Raw genomic sequence first — 21,017 nt, 5'->3', positions numbered from 1 at the left:
AGTGTAGGATTCATCCAGGCCATTAGTCTGCTGGCAAGTAACAATTGTAACAAGCTTCCACCAGCCAATATGTACAAGTTCTACACTGAGGACTTCCTGTAGGGGTTCACTGTTCAGCCAACAAAAGCTCATGCTAGTTCCAAGAGGATCGAGAGGTCAGGCTTCATAATTTGAGACACACCTGATACCCCTGAGAGTGAGGTTGACCGCATCAGTCACACTGTCGTGTCCAAACTTGACCATTTACAGACTAGAACTTGCTGTTAATAAAATACTGCTGTTTGAGACGTCAAGTTACAACTAACACAAGACATAGCAACTAGTTGTTCAACACCATGCCAAATAAAGCTACAATAATGGCAGCAACTAAATATTTTGAGCCAGCAGTAAACAGTCAACTGATTGATGTACAAATAATGCTGCATGCCAAGTTGTCATCCCTTGCCACCAGCTCGTGGGCTGTTCTACCCTGGAAATCCCCACAAGTGGCTATTGCTGATGAGCTTCTTCATGAGTGAGTGAATAGTGTTTGATATCAGTTCAAACTGTGTTCCTGTAGCCAGTAAATATTCAAGTCCAGTCCTAGTGACTGAGTAACATTGTGCAACAGCGACGCATCATCCCCATCGAATAAAAACTCTTTTTGAATAATGATACTGAGCCATGTTTAGGTTTGTAGTCCCAAAAGTCTTTGGGCCCTCGTAATAAACAAAACTGATGATGTATGAAAGTATTTATCTGTAAGAGGCAACCATGAAAACAATTTGTTCAGCTTGAATACAAGCAGTGTATACAATAAAACTCACTTATCAGTTATCACAGATCAGCATCACATTGATTACGATGGAGTTATGTAATTTAACAAATTTACAATCAATCAAATTGATTATTAACTAACTTTCCACAGGAATGTATTAATAATAACAATAAAACCTCTTGTACTTTCAAACAGAATCTAAAACATTCCAAACTAAAACAACCACAAATACATGAATGATCAGTCTAATCTGATTACCACAACATGTGACAACACGCATATTGACATAACCCAGAAGAATAGAAATTTCTGTGTCAGAAACTAACTTGTCTGTCACAGTCACAGGTTTGTAACAGACTTCAATCGCGACATGTTCATAAAATCAACCACTGAACTGAAGGCAACGATGTTAGAAAATAATGTCTTGTCTGTCACAGTGACTTCCAAAGCAACATGTTTGTATTATCAACATACTGGAGGGACATCAGGCCACAACTGGTGAGATGCGGTCACTCGCACACCTTGACCCCCTTCTTCTTGAGGGAGGTGAGGTGTTTGTTGGCTTTCCCTACTTCATCTGCAGCCCCCTGCAGGTGCTTCCTGGCCTCCCGGGCCTCCTTCATGGAGCTCACACGGACCACGTTGTAGCGACGCTGGATCTATAACATACACAATCAGTCAGTGACTCCCATTAAACAACACTATGGTGTCTATTCTGGACAATATTCATAAACTCCCTGAATTACCCTTAGTAATGCGAGTTGTTCGTCACTGGATTCATCAAGGTATAGGTATCATGAGATCTACATGTGCAAAATGTTTTAATATATCGCAACAATATTTCAGTAGTTCAAATAACCTTATACTCTAGAATAGTTACTAAAATACTCTATTTGGAGTTATTCAGAGGTGTCAAATAGTGGTGGTCCGATTAATTAAAAAAATCGAAGATTGGTCGCAGTGACTATATGACCAAGCATTCGATCATGTTTTCTCATAATCGAACACAAACAAAGCTGGAACACTTGTTTTCATAAACAATATATTTCACAAGGTTGGTTTTGTCTGTTACATTTCATAAGCACTACAAGCTCGTTCCAAGTCATAAATGAATATATCTTAAAGACTCTAAGAAATTTATGTTCCTTACATACTTGTCATCCTTTAAAGATATGAAATTTTGCACCAGCTAAACATAAAATAAACATTGTATTATTATTCCTGATCATGAATGAATGAAGAACTCTTTAAAAACAATTGGAAATCATTACTCCTGATAAATTTGTTTGGCAGATGAGTGAAAGCAGAAGGCTTCAATACCAAAAGACATTAAGTGATGGTACTTGTTACCCTGCCTGGGGAGCATTGTCTCCCAATACTGACTGACTGACTGAGTTTGGTTTTACGCCGCTTTTAGCAATATTCCAGCAACATCACGGCGGGGGACACCAGAAATGGGCTTCACACATTGTACCCATGTGGGGATTCGAACCCAGGTCTTCGGCGTGACGAGCCAACGCTTTAACCACTAGCCTACCCCACCGCCCCTTGTCTCCCAATAGAGCAGAAGGCTTTGATAGCAAAAGACATTAAATAATGTTATAGGTTACCCTTCCCTGTGAGCAATGTTACCTGGTGAAGGAGAGACTGGGCTTCAGGGAACTGCTTCCTGTATTGCTTCTGGTGGCCCAGCACATCCACCAGACTGGCTTCATCCACAGTGGTTCGAGTCCGCAGGTTCTCAAGCACCTCATCAACTTTCTCTGTTCTGGTCTTGGGCTTAGCTGGAGGCACTGGCACCTAAAGACAAATCAGATACTAGATAAGTTGTGTGTAAGGCCCTGTTATGACTATGTTTGTGGAGGATAAAGGAGAGTGCTGCAATGCTAGGGTACTGCTTTCATACAAATACAGATCTGTACGCCAAGGAAGTGTGAGTGAGTGAGTGAGTATGGTTTTACACCGCTTTTAGCAATATTCCAGCAATATCACGGCGGGCTTCACACATTGTAGCCATGTGGGAAATTGAGCCCGGGTCTTCAGTGTGACAAGCAGATGCTTTAATCATTAGGCTAATGCTGCACTGCAAGGATAGCGAGTGAGTGAGTGAGTATGGTTTTACACCGCTTTTAGGGACCGTTCATAATTTAAGGCTAGGAGGGATGATGATGACTTTTATGGAGAAGCATGTACAATGTGAATGACACCCCTAAAATTTATGTACAAAATAAGTGACCCCTGCATGCCATGTACAAAATCAATGACCCCTCCCCTTCCCATAATTTCTAAGCATAATTTTAAACATGACCCCTAAAATTTATGTACAAAATAAGTGACCCCATGTGCCATGTACAAAATCAATGACAGCTCCCCTAATTTCTAAGCATAATTTTAAACATACTTTCATGTACAAAATTGATGACCCCTAGCTCCCCAGAACAAAATGGGTGACCCCCGTTAAAATCATCGGTACACTTACAGAATACCGGATATCTAATTATATACATTCTAATGTGCGCGTGAGGCTCCTATATATAGAAGAAACAGAGAGCCTTGAGCCTGTGAAGCGATCCAATAAAAATACAAATTTAAGGTAAAAATAAGGTTAAAATCGAATTCCTCACCTTACTTCCGGTTTAGGAAACCTACACTGGGGATTTTAACAGCGTTCACTGATGTAAACAGAGTAAAAAGTAATCGTGTATGGAAATTTTATTCAAATGCATGTTGGGAAAAGGAACTCTACAGCGTGGGGAACACTCTGATGGTAAGTGTTTTTGATTGGTTGATTTCTAATGACGTAATACAATAACACGTTCCTAATATGGAAAGTTCGCTCACTCTGGACGAAGCGTTATGTCAGACACAAAATGAAAATTTGGGATGTCTATGAAATAGCAAGAAATCACGAGGAACTAATACGTTTTTTAAGAAGAAAGGGACTTTTTGGTAACTGGGAAGGCAAAATTTGTAGTAAGTGTGGTGTTGGAAAATATTATTTGTGCATGGACAAATCTTACGGGAAAGATGGCAGATGCTGGAAATGTTCAAGGAAAACTTGTGGTAGGAAATTTTCTATAAGGCACGATTCTTTCTTTGAAAACAGTAAATTAGAATTGGGAACACTACTTTTGTTGACATACTGTTGGGTGTATAAATTGCCACAAGATTTTGTGCGTAGAGAATTAGACATTGTGTCTGGGAGTACATCTGTGGACTGGTACAACTTTTGCAGGGAAGTATGTGTTTGCATTGTTGATGAGGACAGTGAACAGATAGGTGGTGTGGGACATGTAGTAGAAATAGATGAGTCAAAATTTGGAAAGAGGAAATTTAATAGGGGAAAGAGGGTAGAGGGACAGTGGGTCTTTGGAGGCATTGATTCCACTGATATTAAAATTCATGAAACCCGGAACCACTATTATTAGTGATTGCTAGAAAGCATATGACTGTCTGAAAGAGGAAGACTTTACTCACCTAAAAGTAAATCATTCCATAAATTTCAAGGACCCCGAGACCGGGGCACATACAAACACCATCGAGTCAACTTGGGGTGCATTAAAACGCTCCCTACCCAGGTCTGGCACCAAAAAAAGCCTATATTCAACATACTTTGAAGAATTTTGCACCAGAAGGAAATATTTGTGTGTTGAAGAAAAATTTGAAACTTTTATCGATCTTGTTGTGAGAATCTACAACCCTCATTCAAAGGACAGTGAACTTGTTAGGATGCCATTAAAACCGGCCAATCGTTACAACCAGGATAATCAAAACGACAGTTTGGATGATTTCCAGCTGTAAGGTAGGTACCCCCATTATCTTACCTTTTTTAAGCTTTAATATTGTTTATTATTTAATATTTTATATTGAACGCTGCTTCAACACAGCCTTCATTCATGGCGTGCCGTTGCTAAGGAAACAAAACGGAAGTGCGCAAAAAATAAATGCGCAATCAAAATAAAAATGGCGGATAGGTATCCGGTATTCTGTAATCTTGCCAAATCATCATCACCCCTCCTAGCCATAAATTATGAATGGTCCCTTAGCAATATTCCAGCAGTGTGATGGCGGGGGACACTAGAAATCGGATTCACACATTGTAGCCACTGAAACTGAACCCAGGTCTTCAGTGTGACAAGCAGATGCTTTAACCATTAGGCTAATGCTGCACTGCAAGAATAGTGTTGTCACGCAAGGATGAAGAGAGTGGTGACATGTAAGGATGATGATGCCATGCAAGGATAGTGTTGCAATGCAAAGATAGTGCTCCTATGGAAGGAGAGTGCTACCATGCAAGCTCAGTACCCTGTAGCCATGCAAGGATAGTGTTGCAATGCAAAGATAGTGCTGTTATGGAAGGAGAGTGTTACCATGCAAGCTCAGTACCCTGTAGCCATGCAAGGATAGTGTTGCCATGCAAGGATAGTGTTGCAAGCTGCAAAGTAGCCATAAGTGTGTTGTTATGCAAGGAAAGATAGTGCTGTTATGGAAGGAGAGTGTTACCATGCAAGCTCAGTACCCTGTAGCCATGCAAGGATAGTGCTGTCGACAACAGCATTGAAATCTACAGTCTACCAGAAGTATGCAGGCTACAAACACGTCACAAATATTCCAACTCCCAAAATTTGGAATATTTAGCTGTAAGATGACAAACTGACCCTTCTGTACTCTTGGACCGGCCGTTTGACTTTGTCCAGGTGGATGGTCGGGTCCCTGTACACCAGCTGATGGGTCAGGGCGTACTTCAGGGCTCGTACATTGCCTTGGATATCTGAAACAGTGGGTTGCAGCCGGTCATGTTTGCTGGTGACATGATTTCATCTTCACACAGGCTTACTATATGCATGAAATTAATGTGAATGTATCCCATACCATATACATGAAATTAATGTGAATGTATTCCATACTATATACATTAAATTAATGTGAAGGTATTCCATACTTATATGCATGAAATTAATGTGAATGTATCTCATACTATATGCATGAAATTAATGTGAATGTATTCCATATTATATACATGAAATTAATGTGAATGTATCTCATACTATATACATGAAATTAATGTGAATGTATTCCATACTATATACATGAAATTAATGTGAATGTATCTCATACTATATGCATGAAATTAATGTGAATGTATCCCATACTATATACATGAAATTAATGTGAATGTATTCCATACTATATACATTAAATTAATGTGAAGGTATTCCATACTATATACATGAAATTAATGTGAATGTATCTCATACTATATGCATGAAATTAATGTGAATGTATTCCATACTATATACATGAAATTAATGTGAATGTATCTCATACTATATGCATGAAATTAATGTAAATGTATTCCATACTATATACATGAAATTAATGTGAATGTATCTCATACTATATGCATGAAATTAATGTATCCCAACTATATACATGAAATTATGAATGTATTCCATACTATATACATGAAATTAATGTGAATGTATCTCATACTATGCATGAAATGAATGTATTCCATACTATATGCATGAAATTAATGTGTGTATCTCTCATACTATATGCATGAAATTAATGTGAATGTATTCCATACTATATACATTAAATTAATGTGAATGTATTCCATACTATATACATGAAATTAATGTGAATGTATCCCATACTACATACATGAAATTAATGTGAATGTATCTCATACTATATACATGAAATTAATGAGAATGTATTCCATACTATATGCATGAAATTAATGTGAATGTATCCCATACTATAGACATGAAATTAATGTGAATGCAGCTACACACTTCAGATATCCTTTCAGACATTCTCTGACGAACATGTCCCCTGAGATGCACAGACGAACTGTTTGTTATTGAAAGGGAGATAATAAAATAAAAGATACAGGTCAACGCTAGCTGCCAACCACAAAAACATTCAGAAAATGTTCGTAACAGTTACCTTTGGGTATATCCCCCTCCTCTTCGTCTGAATCTATATCCAGCAACTCCTCATATCCACGATACCTATCAGTGGTCTTCCCAGACTTCCTTCGAGGTCTCTTCTCCGTCTCCTCTTCTGGAGCAGTTTTTTGCTCCTCCTCCTGGTCTTCAACCTGAAGCAAATTATAGTCAGTCACCATGGTAACCATCACATTTGTTGTGCCATGTAACATCATACCTTCAGTGGAACATTGCTTTAACTTGTAAGGTGAGGTGAAATTGGGTTCAACGTCGTGCTTGAGAATATTTCGCTCATATGACGACGTGCATGCGTGTGTATGTGTATGTGCGGTTGCTTGTACTAGCCCAGACTTCAGCTGGTTTTATAGTGCTAGCCCACTGAGATACCATGCCGCAGTGAAGCAAGAATACCCCACTCAGACACATTATACTGACTCCGAGCCGACCAGTCCTTGTTGTACCTATTAATGCCGAGCGCCTGGCAGGGACCAACAAGTACCATATTTTACCATTCTTTTGGTATGACGCGGTCGGGGATTGAACCCGCGACCTTCCGCTCTCCGGGCGGACGCTCTAACCACTACACCACGGAGGCGGTTGCTTTAACTTGTAAGCAAGCCTTAATTTATTTCTTTGTTATATAATGGCATCCTGTAAACAGTCAAGTCTGGACTTGACAATCCAGTGATTCACATTGTCAGCAACAATCCATGCTGTCAGGATACGAGGACACACAACTGATAAAATTACAGAGACTGATAACCCAGTCCATCTTGTCACCTTTCACGACAAGCATTCCGGTTTGGTTTGGTTGTTGTTTAATGCTGCACTCAGCAATATTCCAGCTATATGGCGGCAGTCTGTAGATAAGTGAGTCTGGACCAGACAATCCAGTGATCAACAATATGAGCATCGATCTACACAATTGAGATACGATGACATGTGTCAACCAAGTCAGCGAGCCTGACCACCCGATCCCGTTAGTCGCCTCTTAAGACAAGCATGGGTTACTGAAGACCGATCTAACCCGGATTTCACAACAAGCACTGGGGAAGGATTCACCATCTCACCTGTGTCATAAAGAAGGCATCTTCATTTTTTGTGGTGTCTGTCTTATCCTCTGTCCACGCATCAAATCGTGGTGATGGCTGGGGACCTTCTTTGGGGACCCGGGATGAAATTGGTGGCAGAGGTTTTTGCTGATCCAGACCAGACAGAGTTCTCTCCCCTTGCTCAGGCTGTTGAAGGGCTGGTTTTGGGGGAGCTTCTAACATGAGCCTGTCCTCTATGCTGGGTTTGGGGACCTTTGGCACACTGCCAGACACCTACAAATAAACAGGTAGAATGCAGGTAGAATACAGCCATCAGCGTCCATGCTCAGTCCATGCCATGCTCACACCATCATATGGGCCTGTTAAAGAAATATTCTTGTCGTTCATGACATTTTCAAAATAGAAGCCACAGTCATTCTATCATATACCACTTTCTTAAGTAAAATTGAAATTGACAGAAGTGGGGTTTGAATTGTATGAACTTTACTGAAATAGTGAGTATGGTTTTACGCCGCTTTTAGCAATATTCCAGCAATATCACGGCGGGGGACACCAGACATGGGCTTCACACATTGTACCCATGTGGGGAAGCGAACCCGGGTCTTCGCTGACAAGCGAATGCTTTAACCACTAGGCTACCCCACCGCCCTGTACTGGAATAAATGACTAACCGTCCTGTGTTTATGTGAATGAACCTCTACATGCGGCTTCACCAGTGATGGTTCTTCTTTCCTGAAACATCAAGATAGTTCAAATTAAATATTGGTCCCAGTATTGACTGTTGACAGTTTCTAGGCCTTCAGTCCAACCCCACAGTGAGTCACAGATAATGAAATGTCCTGTGTCGCCAATAGCAGGTAGTTGTGTTATATAAGCCTGAACCTGAGGAAATCTAGATTTGCTTTATTTAGGGCTTTAGCACTGCAGAGAGGGCTTAGCAGTAGAGAAAATATTGTGGTTCAGGGACTGTGAGACAGACTACATAAGCATCAGTGTTCACCCAGTTGTGAATGAATATCTGATTGGAAGACAACAACGTGGATGTAAAACCGCACCAAGCCTATTAATGTTAGCTTTATTGTATGTTCCCCAGGGAGCTGAGATTGTACGATGTATTACCTGACCAGCTTGATGCCGAGCCTGTCATGAAGGAAGCGCTTCAGTAGTGGTGGGTTGCCACTGTGGTTGGTGGTCAGTGGGTTGTTGTGTAGAACCAGCTCCACCAGCATGGGCCAAGCCGCCACCGCCAGCAAGGCATCCTCGTCACTGATCTACACACAAACAGCATCACTGACTTAGATGCAATACTCCTGTGAGCAGTAACATAATCGGGGTTAACCCAATATCATGTAAACAAATCTATAACATTTTACTTTACAATTTCATTTTCAGATGATTTTAGTTGGTTTGTTGTTTTACGCCACACTCAGCAGTATTCCAGCTATATGGCAGCGGTCGTGGACCAGACAATCCAGTGATCAACAGCATGAACATCGATCCACACAACTGGGATACGATGACATGTGTCATATGTTACCAAGTCAGCAAGTCTGACCACCCAATCCTGTAAGTCGCCTCTTATGACAAGCATGGGTTACTGAACCTGAGTTGTATGCTCCCTGCAAGAGTTGTATGCTCCCCAGGGAGTTGAGATTGACAATACGATGTGCCGTTGAGACTGACATCCAGTGAACGGGGGAAAAACAAAGTGCCTTTGAGCAGCTGAGCTGAGCTGCATATTGGCGCTATACAAATGTGTGTGTGTGTGTGTGCGTGCGTGCGTGCGCGTGCGTAAGGCGGCGCGGCGCGTGGCGGCGCGTCGCGCGGCGTAGGCGCGTAGGCGTCGCGTCGCGTAAGCGCGTCGCGTATGCAGGCGTGCGTGCGTCGCGTGCCTGTGTGAACCTGGATCTTCACGGGTCACAAGCACATTCAGAGAAGAACAAATTGCAATGACCAGAAACATATCAAACAGTGCAAAATGAAGGCTAACATGGTGCCGTAGGGATTCTGGGTAAGACTGTAGGTCTCCAGCTTGTGTGAGAGGCAAAGGAATGGAGTCCCAAAAGTGTAGGTTGAAGCTCATGATGTCAATCACTCGATTGTCTGGTCCTGTCTTGATTATCTACAGACTGCCGCGATGTAGCTGGAATATTGCTGAGAGTGGCACTTAACACAAACTAACATGCCCTGAAGGGAGCATTACCTGGTTGTGAGCCAGGCTGAGATAGCGTAGCTCGGGGAAGGGGCACTGTGATGCTTGCTGGTCCTCGGCACGCTGTGTTGTCTCCCCTTCATCATTTAATTCGTTCATCCTGGTTATGGCCAACCGAGCGGTCAGGTCTCCAATGTTCAAACTTAGGTCATCGTTCAACAGATCTATAGACAAAACAGTATATTTAAATGCTGGCATTAAAACAAGACAATTCACACAACAGTGACCAGTAAATGTTGACTAAGTTCTGACCGCTAAAATAAGGTCAAGGTCACCCAAATTGACTGGTGACTGTGTAATCCCCCAATGTAGGCTGTCACCAAATTTGAAGATATTGAGTACAACAGTTCATGAGATTCGTGTTCACAACAATTGGGATGTACGTATGTACGGACGCTGCTGAATACATAGTTCCCCATTCCGCAGTGTGGCGGGGAACAAAAATCCAAATGAAGCATTAGAGAGTGACTTTTCAGCTAAACATAAAATAAACATTGTAACAAGGAAACCATGGGATTGACACAGTACTGACTTTGCTACAAAATCCAAAGCATCTCTTGGGGGGCATCCAAAGGAGATTGACTCAGTACTGACTTTGGGGGGCATCTAAGGGTGGGGGAAAACAAAGGAGATTGACTCAGTACTGACTTTGCTAAAATAAAACGGCATCTGCTGGGGAGCAACCAAGGGTTTTCTAATCTCTCTGAAGAAGATCACAGTCAAATGCTTGAAAACAGGGGCAGCAGTAACAGCCAGAGGTGACATTGAGCACTTAATAATTGACTTTCAGCACAACGAAACAACTGATAACTCTTAACGAGGTCATCATGTGAACACAAGGACCCTGGATCTGGACCATTTCCATTACTCCATACCTTGTGATCAACAGCATGAGCATCAATCAACGCAATTGGGATACGATGACCCATCAACTAGTCAGCGACCACCCAATCCTGATAGCTGCCTCTTACGACAAGCATGGGTTGCTGAAGACCAATTCTAATCCAGTTCTCCACAGGTTTGTACACATATGGTAATACTGTCAGTGTAAATCAGTTATTGTTCGGGGGACAGTGGGGTAGCCTAGTGGTTAAAACGCTCAAGCCAAAGACCCGGGTTTGATTCCCCACGAGTACAATGTGTGAAGCCCATTTCTGGTGTCCCCACAGTTATTGCTGGAATATTACTAAAAGCGGTGTAAAACTAGACTTATTCACTCACTGCTATTGTCCCCTCACAGCATCAGTCAAGTTTACCTTTCTCTTCTGTTGTCATGTTATCCAGCACGGGATCCGCCTCCATCTTGGGTTTCTCTTCACAAGTCTCTTCTTCCTCTTCCTCCTTCACTTTGGTCAGATGAGACACCTCCTTCACTGCTTCAGCCTTGACCTCAAACGAAACTTTGACCTCAGGAGTGCCGGCTCTCTGCACATCTGCATTAGTGGAATGTGCAGAGTTACTTGTTCTTGATTTCGAGCGTCGGCTACTTCTGCCTCCCCTTGCGCTTGACTTGCTTTTCTTTTCAGGGATTGTGACCTCCTGGGTCACGACCTTGCCCTCCACTGACTTTAGTTGTGGAACGTAAGCAATTTGATTCTTCTCCATATTGAGATGATGAAGTCTGAAACGGATGACAACTTTTACTTGATCTATCTCTTTCAGTGACATTAGGAAGTTGATATGAGGTGAATTAAGGTTTAGTATTGTGCTCCAGATTACTGCACTTATATAGGGCCCGTAAGTAGGTCACTGCATTTAGCATGTGACAAACAACGTTTCATACCTTTTCAAATGGTCTCATGGTTGTCAGTAGTCTGTCTCACAGTCCCTGAACCATATTATTTTCCCTACTGCCTAGCCCTCCCTGCAATGCTAAAGTCCTAAATGAAGCAAGTCTAGATTTCCCCAGGTTCAGAAATCTCTGGTCTCCCTTGGGCTCCTTTTCAATTTAAATGGGTTTATTTGTTACAATCAAAATGATATATTCAGAGATTAATCGTTATTCTAGGTTGTCAGCTGACCGATCTAACCATCCCCAAATTAGCCAACTATTACGACTGTCAACACCTGTGACAACCAAGCAGCTTAGTCCCCGAAGGAGTGCCTGGCGAGACTTACAGGCCCTATAGTGATGTACTTGTGTGTGTGTGTGGCTACTTGTACCTGTCCTGACTACAGCCAATGTTACTATGCCAGCCTACCAAGATACAATGGCATAGTTTTAACAAGTATCCCTACTAAGACAATGAACACTGACTCCAAACAAAGCAGTTATTGTTTTCCATCAGTTTCTTAAAATAAAGGCGCATAATTAACACCCTTTATAAAGAAACATTATGCTTTACTCGTTGAAAAACCAACAAGTCGTTTGGCCAGATGGTCTGTGCATAAAAACCAATACAAGTTGATCACCAAAACAAAGTGAACCCATCATTATTCTTTCTAATTCTGGGGCGGTGGGGTAGCTTAGTGGTTAAAGCGTTGGCTCGTCACGCCTAAGACCCAGGTTCGAATCCCCACATGGGTACAATGTGTGAAGCCCATTTCTGTGTCCCCCGCCGTGATGTTGCTAGAATATTGCTAAAAGCGGTGTAAAACCAAACTCAGTCAGTCTTTCTTATTCTATACAATTATAGACTGGCGAATTTGGTAAATACCTGGTTTTATGGACCCGCAAAAAGCAATACTGACCGAGGACTTCACGGGACCATAAAAACATGTATTGACCGAATTCGCTAGTCTATAATTGTTTTATTATGTAATTACAAAAAAAAAACACTTCTAAAATCCAAAACATGTCCATTTAGTCAAGAAAAGTAATTTTATTTTCACTAGAAACCAAAAACGTTATGTCAACAATACTGCGACATGTAAACAATAGAATGACGTCATAGCTTGATGTCATAGTAACTCAGGTCAATATGACTTTTGGTCGGACCTGGGTTGGAGTCAATATGCTTTTCTGTCGACGGTCACGTGACCGCCTCTAGACCAATCAGGTAGCCGGAAAAATATGCTTGCATAATAATAGAAGTTATGCTCCTTGTGTCAGTGGTGCTTATATGGATAAAATTCAGTGGATATGTTAATATTGTTTCTTACTTTTGTAAGCCAGCCAGTGCTGCGAACACGCTCACATCACTCAGTTTGTTGTCGTCCAGCATCAGGACCTCCAGCTTTGTGTACCTTTGGTATCGTGTCTTTCTGAAGGAAACAAAATAGAGGGATGATATTTGACTTGGTGATATTGTTTTACTCCTGATGCGGAAATGAAGAAGAATGATTAATAAACAATTCCGAATCAGGAAATAAAATAGTTGGTTGGTCTGTTGTTAAACGCCGCACTCAGCAATATTCCAGCTGTTCCGGTCTATAAATAATGGAGTCTGGATCAGACAATCCAATGATCAACAGCATGAGCATCGATATGATGAGATGTATCAACCAAGTCAGCAAGCCTGACCACCCGATCCTGTTAGTCACCTTTTATGACAAACATGGGTTGCTGAAGGCCAATTCTTACCTGGATCTTCACAGGTTGGAAATATAATAGAAATAAGAATCATCACAGCATGTATATACATTTACAAAAGAGTTCTACATTTCTCAAAAGGTTTTAAAATCTATAATATATATTGAACTCAGCATTCACTGTTTCTGTTTTCAAAAGCTAGGCTGACTAGCGGTTGTCAGTGTTACCAACTAGCGGTTGACAGTGTGACCAACTAGCGGTTGACAGTGTGACCAACTAGCGGTTGACAGTGTGACCACCTAGCGGTTGACAGTGTGACCACCTGGCGGTTGACAGTGTGACCACCTGGCGGTTGACAGTGTGACCACCTGGCGGTTGACAGTGTGACCACCTGGCGGTTGACAGTGTGACCACCTGGCGGTTGACAGTGTGACCAACTGGCGGTTGACAGTGTGACCACCTGGCGGTTGACACCAACTGTTGACAGTGACCACCTGGCGGTTGACCTGGCGGTTGACAGTGTGACCAACTGGCGGTTGACAGTGTGACCAACTGGCGGTTGACAGTGTGACCAGTGGCGGGACAGTGTGACCAGGCGGTTGACAGTGACCACCTGGCGGTTGACAGTGTGACCAACTGGCGGTTGACAGTGTGACCACCTGGCGGTTGACAGTGTGACCAACTAGCGGTTGACAGTGCTTGACCACCAACTAGCGGTTGACAGTGACAGACCAACTAGCGGTTGTCAGTGTGACCAACTAGCGGTTGTCAGTGTGACCAACTGGCGGTTGACAGTGTGACCAACTGGCGGTTGACAGTTGACAGTGTGACCAACTAGCGGTTGACAGTGTGACCACCTAGCGGTTGACAGTGTGACCAACTAGCGGTTGACAGTGTGACCAACTAGCGGTTGACAGTGTGACCAACTAGCGGTTGACCACCAACTAGCGGCCGGTTGACAGTGTGACCACCTAGCGGTTGACAGTGTGACCACCTAGCGGTTGACAGTGTGACCACCTGGCGGTTGACAGTGTGACCAACTAGCGGTTGACAGTGTGACCAACTAGCGGTTGACAGTGTGACCAACTAGTGACCACCTAGCGGTTGACAGTGTGACCAACTAGCGGTTGACAGTGTGACCAACTAGCGGTTGACAGTGTGACCAACTGGCGGTTGACAGTGTGACCACCTAGCGGTTGACAGTGTGACCAACTAGCGGTTGACAGTGTGACCACCTAGCGGTTGACAGTGTGACCAACTAGCGGTTGACAGTGTGACCAACTAGCGGTTGACAGTGTGACCACCTAGTGGTTGACAGTGTGACCAACTAGCGGTTGACAGTGTGACCAACTAGCGACAGTGTGACCAACTAGTGTGACCACCTAGTGGTTGACAGTGTGACCAACTAGCGGTTGACAGTGTGACCACCTAGTGGTTGACAGTGTGACCAACTAGCGGTTGACAGTGTGACCACCTAGTGGTTGACAGTGTGACCAACTAGCGGTTGACAGTGTGACCAACTAGCGGTTGACAGTGTGACCACCTAGCGGTTGACAGTGTGACCAACTAGCGGTTGACAGTATGACCACCTAGTGGTTGACAGTGTGACCACCTAGTGGTTGACAGTATGACCACCTAGTGGTTGACAGTATGAGCAATGATCTTCGGGTTACAATGACACCAGCCAGATCACACACTGCAACCATCCAATCCTCCTTTAACTGAGCTCTAACCTACTAGTATCCTACATCCAAATAGGCAAGAGATATAGCTGTTATTTGTCTACAAAGGTCTATGGAGATGAAGCACACTGACTGTTTGGGATCTGGGATGTAGGGCAGCGACATGTCAGCGGGCAGAGTCTTGAAGTTGTTGCCGCTGAGGTGTAGAACCCTGAGGTTCTGGAGTAACCCCAGTGCCAGGACGTCTTCAGAGGAGAGGTTGTTGTACGACAAGTCCAGTAACTGTAACACACAGTCAAAGTATGTAGTACTATGGAGAAGATGTAACAGTTGTATGTAGTAGTGGTAGTGGTAGTTGTAATAGTATGTGGTAGTGGCAATGGTAATGGTAATGGTAGTGGTACTGGTATGTGGTAGTGGTATGTTGTATGTGGTAGTGGTAATGGTAGTGGTATGTTGTATTGGTAGTGGTAATGGTATGTGGTAGTGGTAATGGTAGTGGTAATGATAGTGGTAATGGTAATGGTAATGGTATTGGTATTGGTAATGGTATGTGGTAGTGGTAGTAGTATGTGGTAGTGGTAATGGCAGTGGTATGTGGTAGTGGTATGTGGTAGTGGTAATGGTATGTGGTAATGGTAGTGGTAATGGTAGTGGTATGTGGTGGTGGTAGTAGTATGTGGTAGTGGTAATGGTAGTGGCAGTGGTATGTGGTAGTGGTACTGGTTGTAGTATGTGGTAGTGGTATGTGGTAATGGTAGTAGTATGTGGTAGTGGTAATGGTAGTGGTAATGGTAGTGGTAGTAGTAGTAGTAGTATGTGGTAATGGTATGTGGTAATGGTAATGGTAGTGTTATGTGGTAGTGGTAATGGTAGTGGCAGTGGTATGTGGTAATGGTAGTGGTAGAAGTATGTGGTAGTAGTATGTGGTAATGGTAATGGTAATGGCAGTGGTAGTAGTATGTGGTAGTGGTAGTGGTAATGGTAGTAGTATGTGGTAGTGGTAATGGTAGTGGTAGAAGTATGTGGTAGTGGTAATGGCAGTGGTAGTAGTAGTGGTAGTGGTAGTGGTAGTGGTAGTGGCAGTAGTATGTGGTAGTGGTAATGGTAGTGGTAGTAGTATGTGGTAGTGTGATAGTGGTAATGGTAGTGGTAGTGGTAATGGCAGTGGTAGTAGTATGTGGTAGTGGTAGTGGTAGTAGTATGTGGTAGTGGTAATGGTAGTGATAATGGTAGTGGTAATGGTATGTGGTGGTGGTAGTAGTATGTGGTAGTGGTAATGGTATGTGGTAGTGGTACTGGTAGTGGTAGTGGTATGTGGTAGTGGTATGTGGTAGTGGTATGTGGTAGTAGTAGTAGTAGTAGTAGTAGTATGTAGTAGTGGCAGTGGTAGTAGTATGTGGTACTAGTATGTAGTAGTGGTAGTAGTATGTGGTAGTAGTAGTAGTATGTGGTAGTGGTATGTGGTAGTGGTAGTAGTAGTAGTAGTATGTAGCAGTGGCAGTGGTAGTAGTATGTGGTAGTGGTAGTAGTATGTAGTAGTGGTAGTAGTATGTGGTAGTAGTAGTAGTATGTGGTAGTGGTATGTGGTAAAGGTAGCTTATAATGGTGGATACTCAGTGCAACAAGTTTCAAAATAACTCAGAATATGTAGATAGTCATTTTAGTTTCAATATGGTTTACAGCGATGAATAGTTGAATACCCTGTACACAACAATATCTGCTGTTTGTTATTTTATGCCATCACTGGAAACAGTTGTTTATGAAACTATGATGTTGTTAGTCACAAACTGCCGTTTACTCATGGTTTTCGCCTATGTTGTACATGTAGAACACCGTCTTACCTCCAGATATGGGTAGTCTGTGACATCTATCTTCAAACTGCGCAAACCATTCAAAGGCATCTCAAGTTCACGTATGATTGGGAAGCCACGGAAGGCCTCTGACAATGAAACAGTGAAAGAAAATATTTAATAGACTATTCTGATATCAAGACACATAAAGCATTTCAGATACCACAGTCAGAGTGGACACATTTGTCTGGTGGTATGTGGTAGTGGAACATGTGTCAAGCCGGGAGCAGGGGTGGAAATAACTTTAAAATTGCTAGTGTACTCCGGTATAGTGGCACATGTAAAATCACTTGCCCTGATAATTTTTCCACTATACCGCCCGTTTTCTTGTTGATTTTTTAAATAAACAACATAATTAATATTGGAAAGTCAACTGGACACTGATACAGTGTGATATACAAATTTGCTTGCCCGACAGAAAAATTCACTGGACTCGGGCGTCGGGCAATGGGTTATTTCCACCCCTGCGGAGACTGGAAGGTCACATGCTAGTGTTCCCTGGATGTGTCAAATCCTCCTTAAAAGATGATCTGTGTTGTTTCCCAGACTGAAGCTTGGCAATAGAGTGATAAGTCAAGGATTGGTTTGCTCTGTCAGCAGGCTGTATCTGCATGGGGTATCGATGCTAAGCTGTAGCAGAGTGCTTCAGTGGGATAACACTATAAAATTAGCATCAGTCTGGACAAGGGCAAACAGCCACAAACATTTGCATGCCCTTCAATAACGACTAATCCTTAAATGGATCAGGTGGCCAGGCTCGGTGACTTAGTTTATTCTGTGATATCATAACTTGATGAAATTGATCATTGGTTATAATTCCCCGATTGTCTGCTCAGATTTGATTATTTACAGACTGATGACTTATAGCTGGAGTGCTGATAGTTGGTTTTTTGGTTTGTTGTTTAACGCCACACTCAACAATATTCCAGCTATATGGTGGCGGTCTGTTAATAATAAAGACTGGATGAGACAATCCAATGATCAACAGCATGAGCATCGATCTACGCAATTGGAATACGATGACATGTGTCAATCAATCTGACCAGTCTGACAACCCGATCCTGTTGCCTCTTACGACAAGCATGGGTTACTGAAGATCATTTCTAACCCAGATCTTCACGGGAATGCTGATGAGAGTAGCATTAAACAACAAATGCACACACACACTCAGAAAGCTAAGCTCTTGATTCACTTGGCCTTTTGAGGTCATAAGCATCCTAATAAAACATCAGGTGTGTAGGATAAAAAACTGAATAAATGAATAAAAACCATTACAAATGTCTCACCAAAGGGGAGATAATTCTCTCCCGCGTTGACATAAGCAACATTGTCGAAGAGGCTGAAGTCGTCCTCCTTGACCTCACTGAGCTCCTTGCCTGCGATGTTGATAGAGCACAGGTCTGATGGGTCCTCCACACAACACTGCTTCATCTGCAACAGTTAAACATCACAACACTGTACAAAATGGTTCAGATACCTGACATTAAGCAACTTAGTTTGAATTACATAGAAATCAGGACATCATCTGAGTTGAAAGATACAGAGAGATACCTTATATGACTGAAGATGAAAAACGAATTACAAGAACCTGAAAAAGTATTCTGTTGAAAGGGATCAGCTTTTCTAAAGGTTACACTTTCATTAAACATTTTTTCTAGTGGTGAAGAAATAATTGTATCGCTTCATGTGAACAGAAGAAAACGACTTTGTTAGTGCAGCTGTCAACTTTACAAATAAACATCACCACATCAGTACATGTGATAATTTACTTCAGTACGATAATTTACCATTTCAGTTGTTTTGATAGGCCATGCATTATATGCAGGTATTACGATTGCCATGTCTGTTTCTCCAGTAAACTGATACAGATTTGTTGATGTTCTATTTCCAATGACTGATCATAATGAGATGATGTACGTAAGCATTTTGATCCTGATTTTAAGGCTTAGCTATGAGATCAGCTTATCTACAGTCATATCCAATAGTTATCCTTACAAGAAAGAAGCCATCCAAGGTAGCGGCCTCCTCTTCCTCCGCCTCATCTTCATCAAATCTCTGGCCATCAAGTGTTGTACCAAGACGCTCTGTCTTTTTCCTTTCTTCTCTAATCCTTGAGTAAGTCCTTGGTTTTGTGCACAGGACAGCTTTAAATCTTCTCCTCTGCTCAGCCCTATGAGCTATTAGCCATGCTCCACCTCCTGAAAGTAGAACCATCATTTATTTGGTTTCAGGTTTGTTATTTTAAACTGATAGTGTGAGCCTGAGATTTCAAATGAAAATCACTTCTGTCCATCAAGAGCTTAATTACACTGTAAAGTGAAAAATGCATATGTTCAGTGATGTTGTAAACACAAACACAGATTTCTGTTGTATTTCACTGGAGTTTCACTGACATATACTCCAACAGCTGTAAAACATACATGACATTAGTGAGTGTGTGAGTGAGTGAGTTTAGTCATCAATCTACACAACTGGGATACGATGACATGTGCAGGGTTTTACGGGACGCAAGATTCCTGCGTACTGACGCAGAAATTTGGTGAAGTACCCCCAAACTAAAATCCTGTGCGTCCTTGTGGACGCAATATAATTTTTTTCTGGGAAAGAACTTTCTGAGTTTGTAATGATGTCCCATATTAAAATAAAAACATTCTATTTACAATCATTATTCTAATGACATTGGAAGTAACACATATCTTAACATAATCATTACCAAATGGGAAGCATTCATTATCATTGATTTAATGCAAATTGATGGACCCCCAATTTTGGAAATGGACTCTCAAAAAAGTATGCCCTGAGTCCCCAGGACTTCTAGTTTCGAAGAGCTATGTAAAACCCTGCATGTGTCAAGAAGGTCAGTGAGTAAATGGCATTACATACAATAGAGGATGTCATATGCCTCTGTAACAATTGACAAAAATCATGTAAACAAGTGAAAAGTAAAATCTTCCAGGACTGGAACACAATGTAACAATAAGAATATTGTAATAATGCTCCAGATAACTATTTTAAGATATTTCATTTGTTGTTTATCCCCAATTTTCTCTTTATTTTATTCAATTGTTTAATATTTTATATTTCATTATAATCATATTATACATGTTGGATAGGATATAATTATAATGACACATAAAATATTATACAATTATATAAAATAAAGAGACAAATTGAAACAAAACAAATGAAAATGATTACATTTTAGTAAATTTGTAATGTCTTAAAATAGTTGTCTAGAGCATGATTACAATATTCCTATTTCAATTAATAAGTTAAAGATTAAGAATTCCATTGATTTGGTGATCACACAATTAACATGATGCTAAATAGTTTATAATGGTACCTGGCAGTCAGACACAAGGAGAAATATGTTCATCATCAAGACATACGTTTATAGAGGTATTTGCTGTCAGAACTACTAACCTACAATTTTATAAACAGTTAAGACGAGAAAGTTGTTGATATGAGTGTCACGAGAGAATAGGAAATGTGACACATAAACTACTTTGAACATTTAGGCCAAGACCTAAGCACCATAACTGTACACATGTATATGTGAAATGGAAATGAAAATTCACAATGATAGAAAGTGAAATGTTTTAAATGACACTCCGATAATCGTATTTACAGAACACGCACTTTGCTGCTTGCAAACTGACACAATTTCAAAGTCTGAAATTTTGACAGCAAACCAAAAATCATAATACACAACAATCATATTCATTTTATTAGTGTACCGTCGTATCCATGTCCAAATATACTGCGGACCGGGAAACAATTTGACGCAAAAACACCAGATTCATCATCAAATCGTACGCCTTCCGTCGCCATTTTGAAACATCGCTAGGGCAACCGCGGTTACATCCAAAAGTTGACATGGCCGAATCCTATTCTGAAAAAAGTTATGAAACAAATCTTTCATCTACAACGCACTCGCTAAACAACGCGAGGAACGTTGGGTATATAGCTATTTTACATATGAAATAAATTTAAAATATATTTACAATGCAATATCTCAGCATGTGTTCGTTT

General features: G+C 41.5%; 1 protein-coding gene across 1 annotated transcript; it reads right to left on the bottom strand.

Annotated features, from left to right (window-relative positions):
- Nucleotides 1–718: 718 nt before the first annotated feature.
- LOC124291227 (X-ray radiation resistance-associated protein 1-like) lies at nucleotides 719–20,824 on the bottom strand. Its single transcript, XM_046728174.1, has 15 exons — nucleotides 20,723–20,824; nucleotides 18,981–19,183; nucleotides 18,272–18,416; nucleotides 16,977–17,074; nucleotides 15,266–15,414; nucleotides 13,081–13,182; nucleotides 11,235–11,599; nucleotides 9,970–10,142; nucleotides 8,886–9,037; nucleotides 8,438–8,498; nucleotides 7,785–8,039; nucleotides 6,713–6,866; nucleotides 5,416–5,528; nucleotides 2,390–2,557; nucleotides 719–1,416 (listed from the first exon to the last, which is right to left on the bottom strand). The coding sequence occupies exons 1-15, from the start codon at nucleotides 20,814–20,816 to the stop codon at nucleotides 1,267–1,269; spliced, it is 2,382 nt and encodes a 793-aa protein (XP_046584130.1). The 5' UTR covers nucleotides 20,817–20,824; the 3' UTR covers nucleotides 719–1,266.
- Nucleotides 20,825–21,017: the final 193 nt, after the last annotated feature.

Source organism: Haliotis rubra, unplaced genomic scaffold (assembly GCF_003918875.1).
Source record: "Haliotis rubra isolate DU_JTF1 unplaced genomic scaffold, ASM391887v1 Scf486, whole genome shotgun sequence".
In the NCBI taxonomy this organism is placed as follows: Eukaryota; Metazoa; Mollusca; class Gastropoda; order Lepetellida; family Haliotidae; genus Haliotis; species Haliotis rubra.
The sequence above is the reverse complement of the archived record's forward strand: the minus strand, read 5'-3'. Positions and strand labels throughout refer to the sequence as shown.

Coding starts and splice junctions, on each gene's coding strand:
- LOC124291227 (XM_046728174.1), bottom strand. CDS start 20,816: ATGGCGACGGAAGGCGTACGATTTGATGATGAATCTGGTGTTTTTGCG. Junction 6,867..7,784: donor ATGCCTTCTTTATGACACAG/GTGAGATGGTGA, acceptor AATTTGCTTCAG/GTTGAAGACCAGGAGGAGGA. Junction 1,417..2,389: donor CCCAGTCTCTCCTTCACCAG/GTAACATTGCTC, acceptor TGTATGTTATAG/ATCCAGCGTCGCTACAACGT.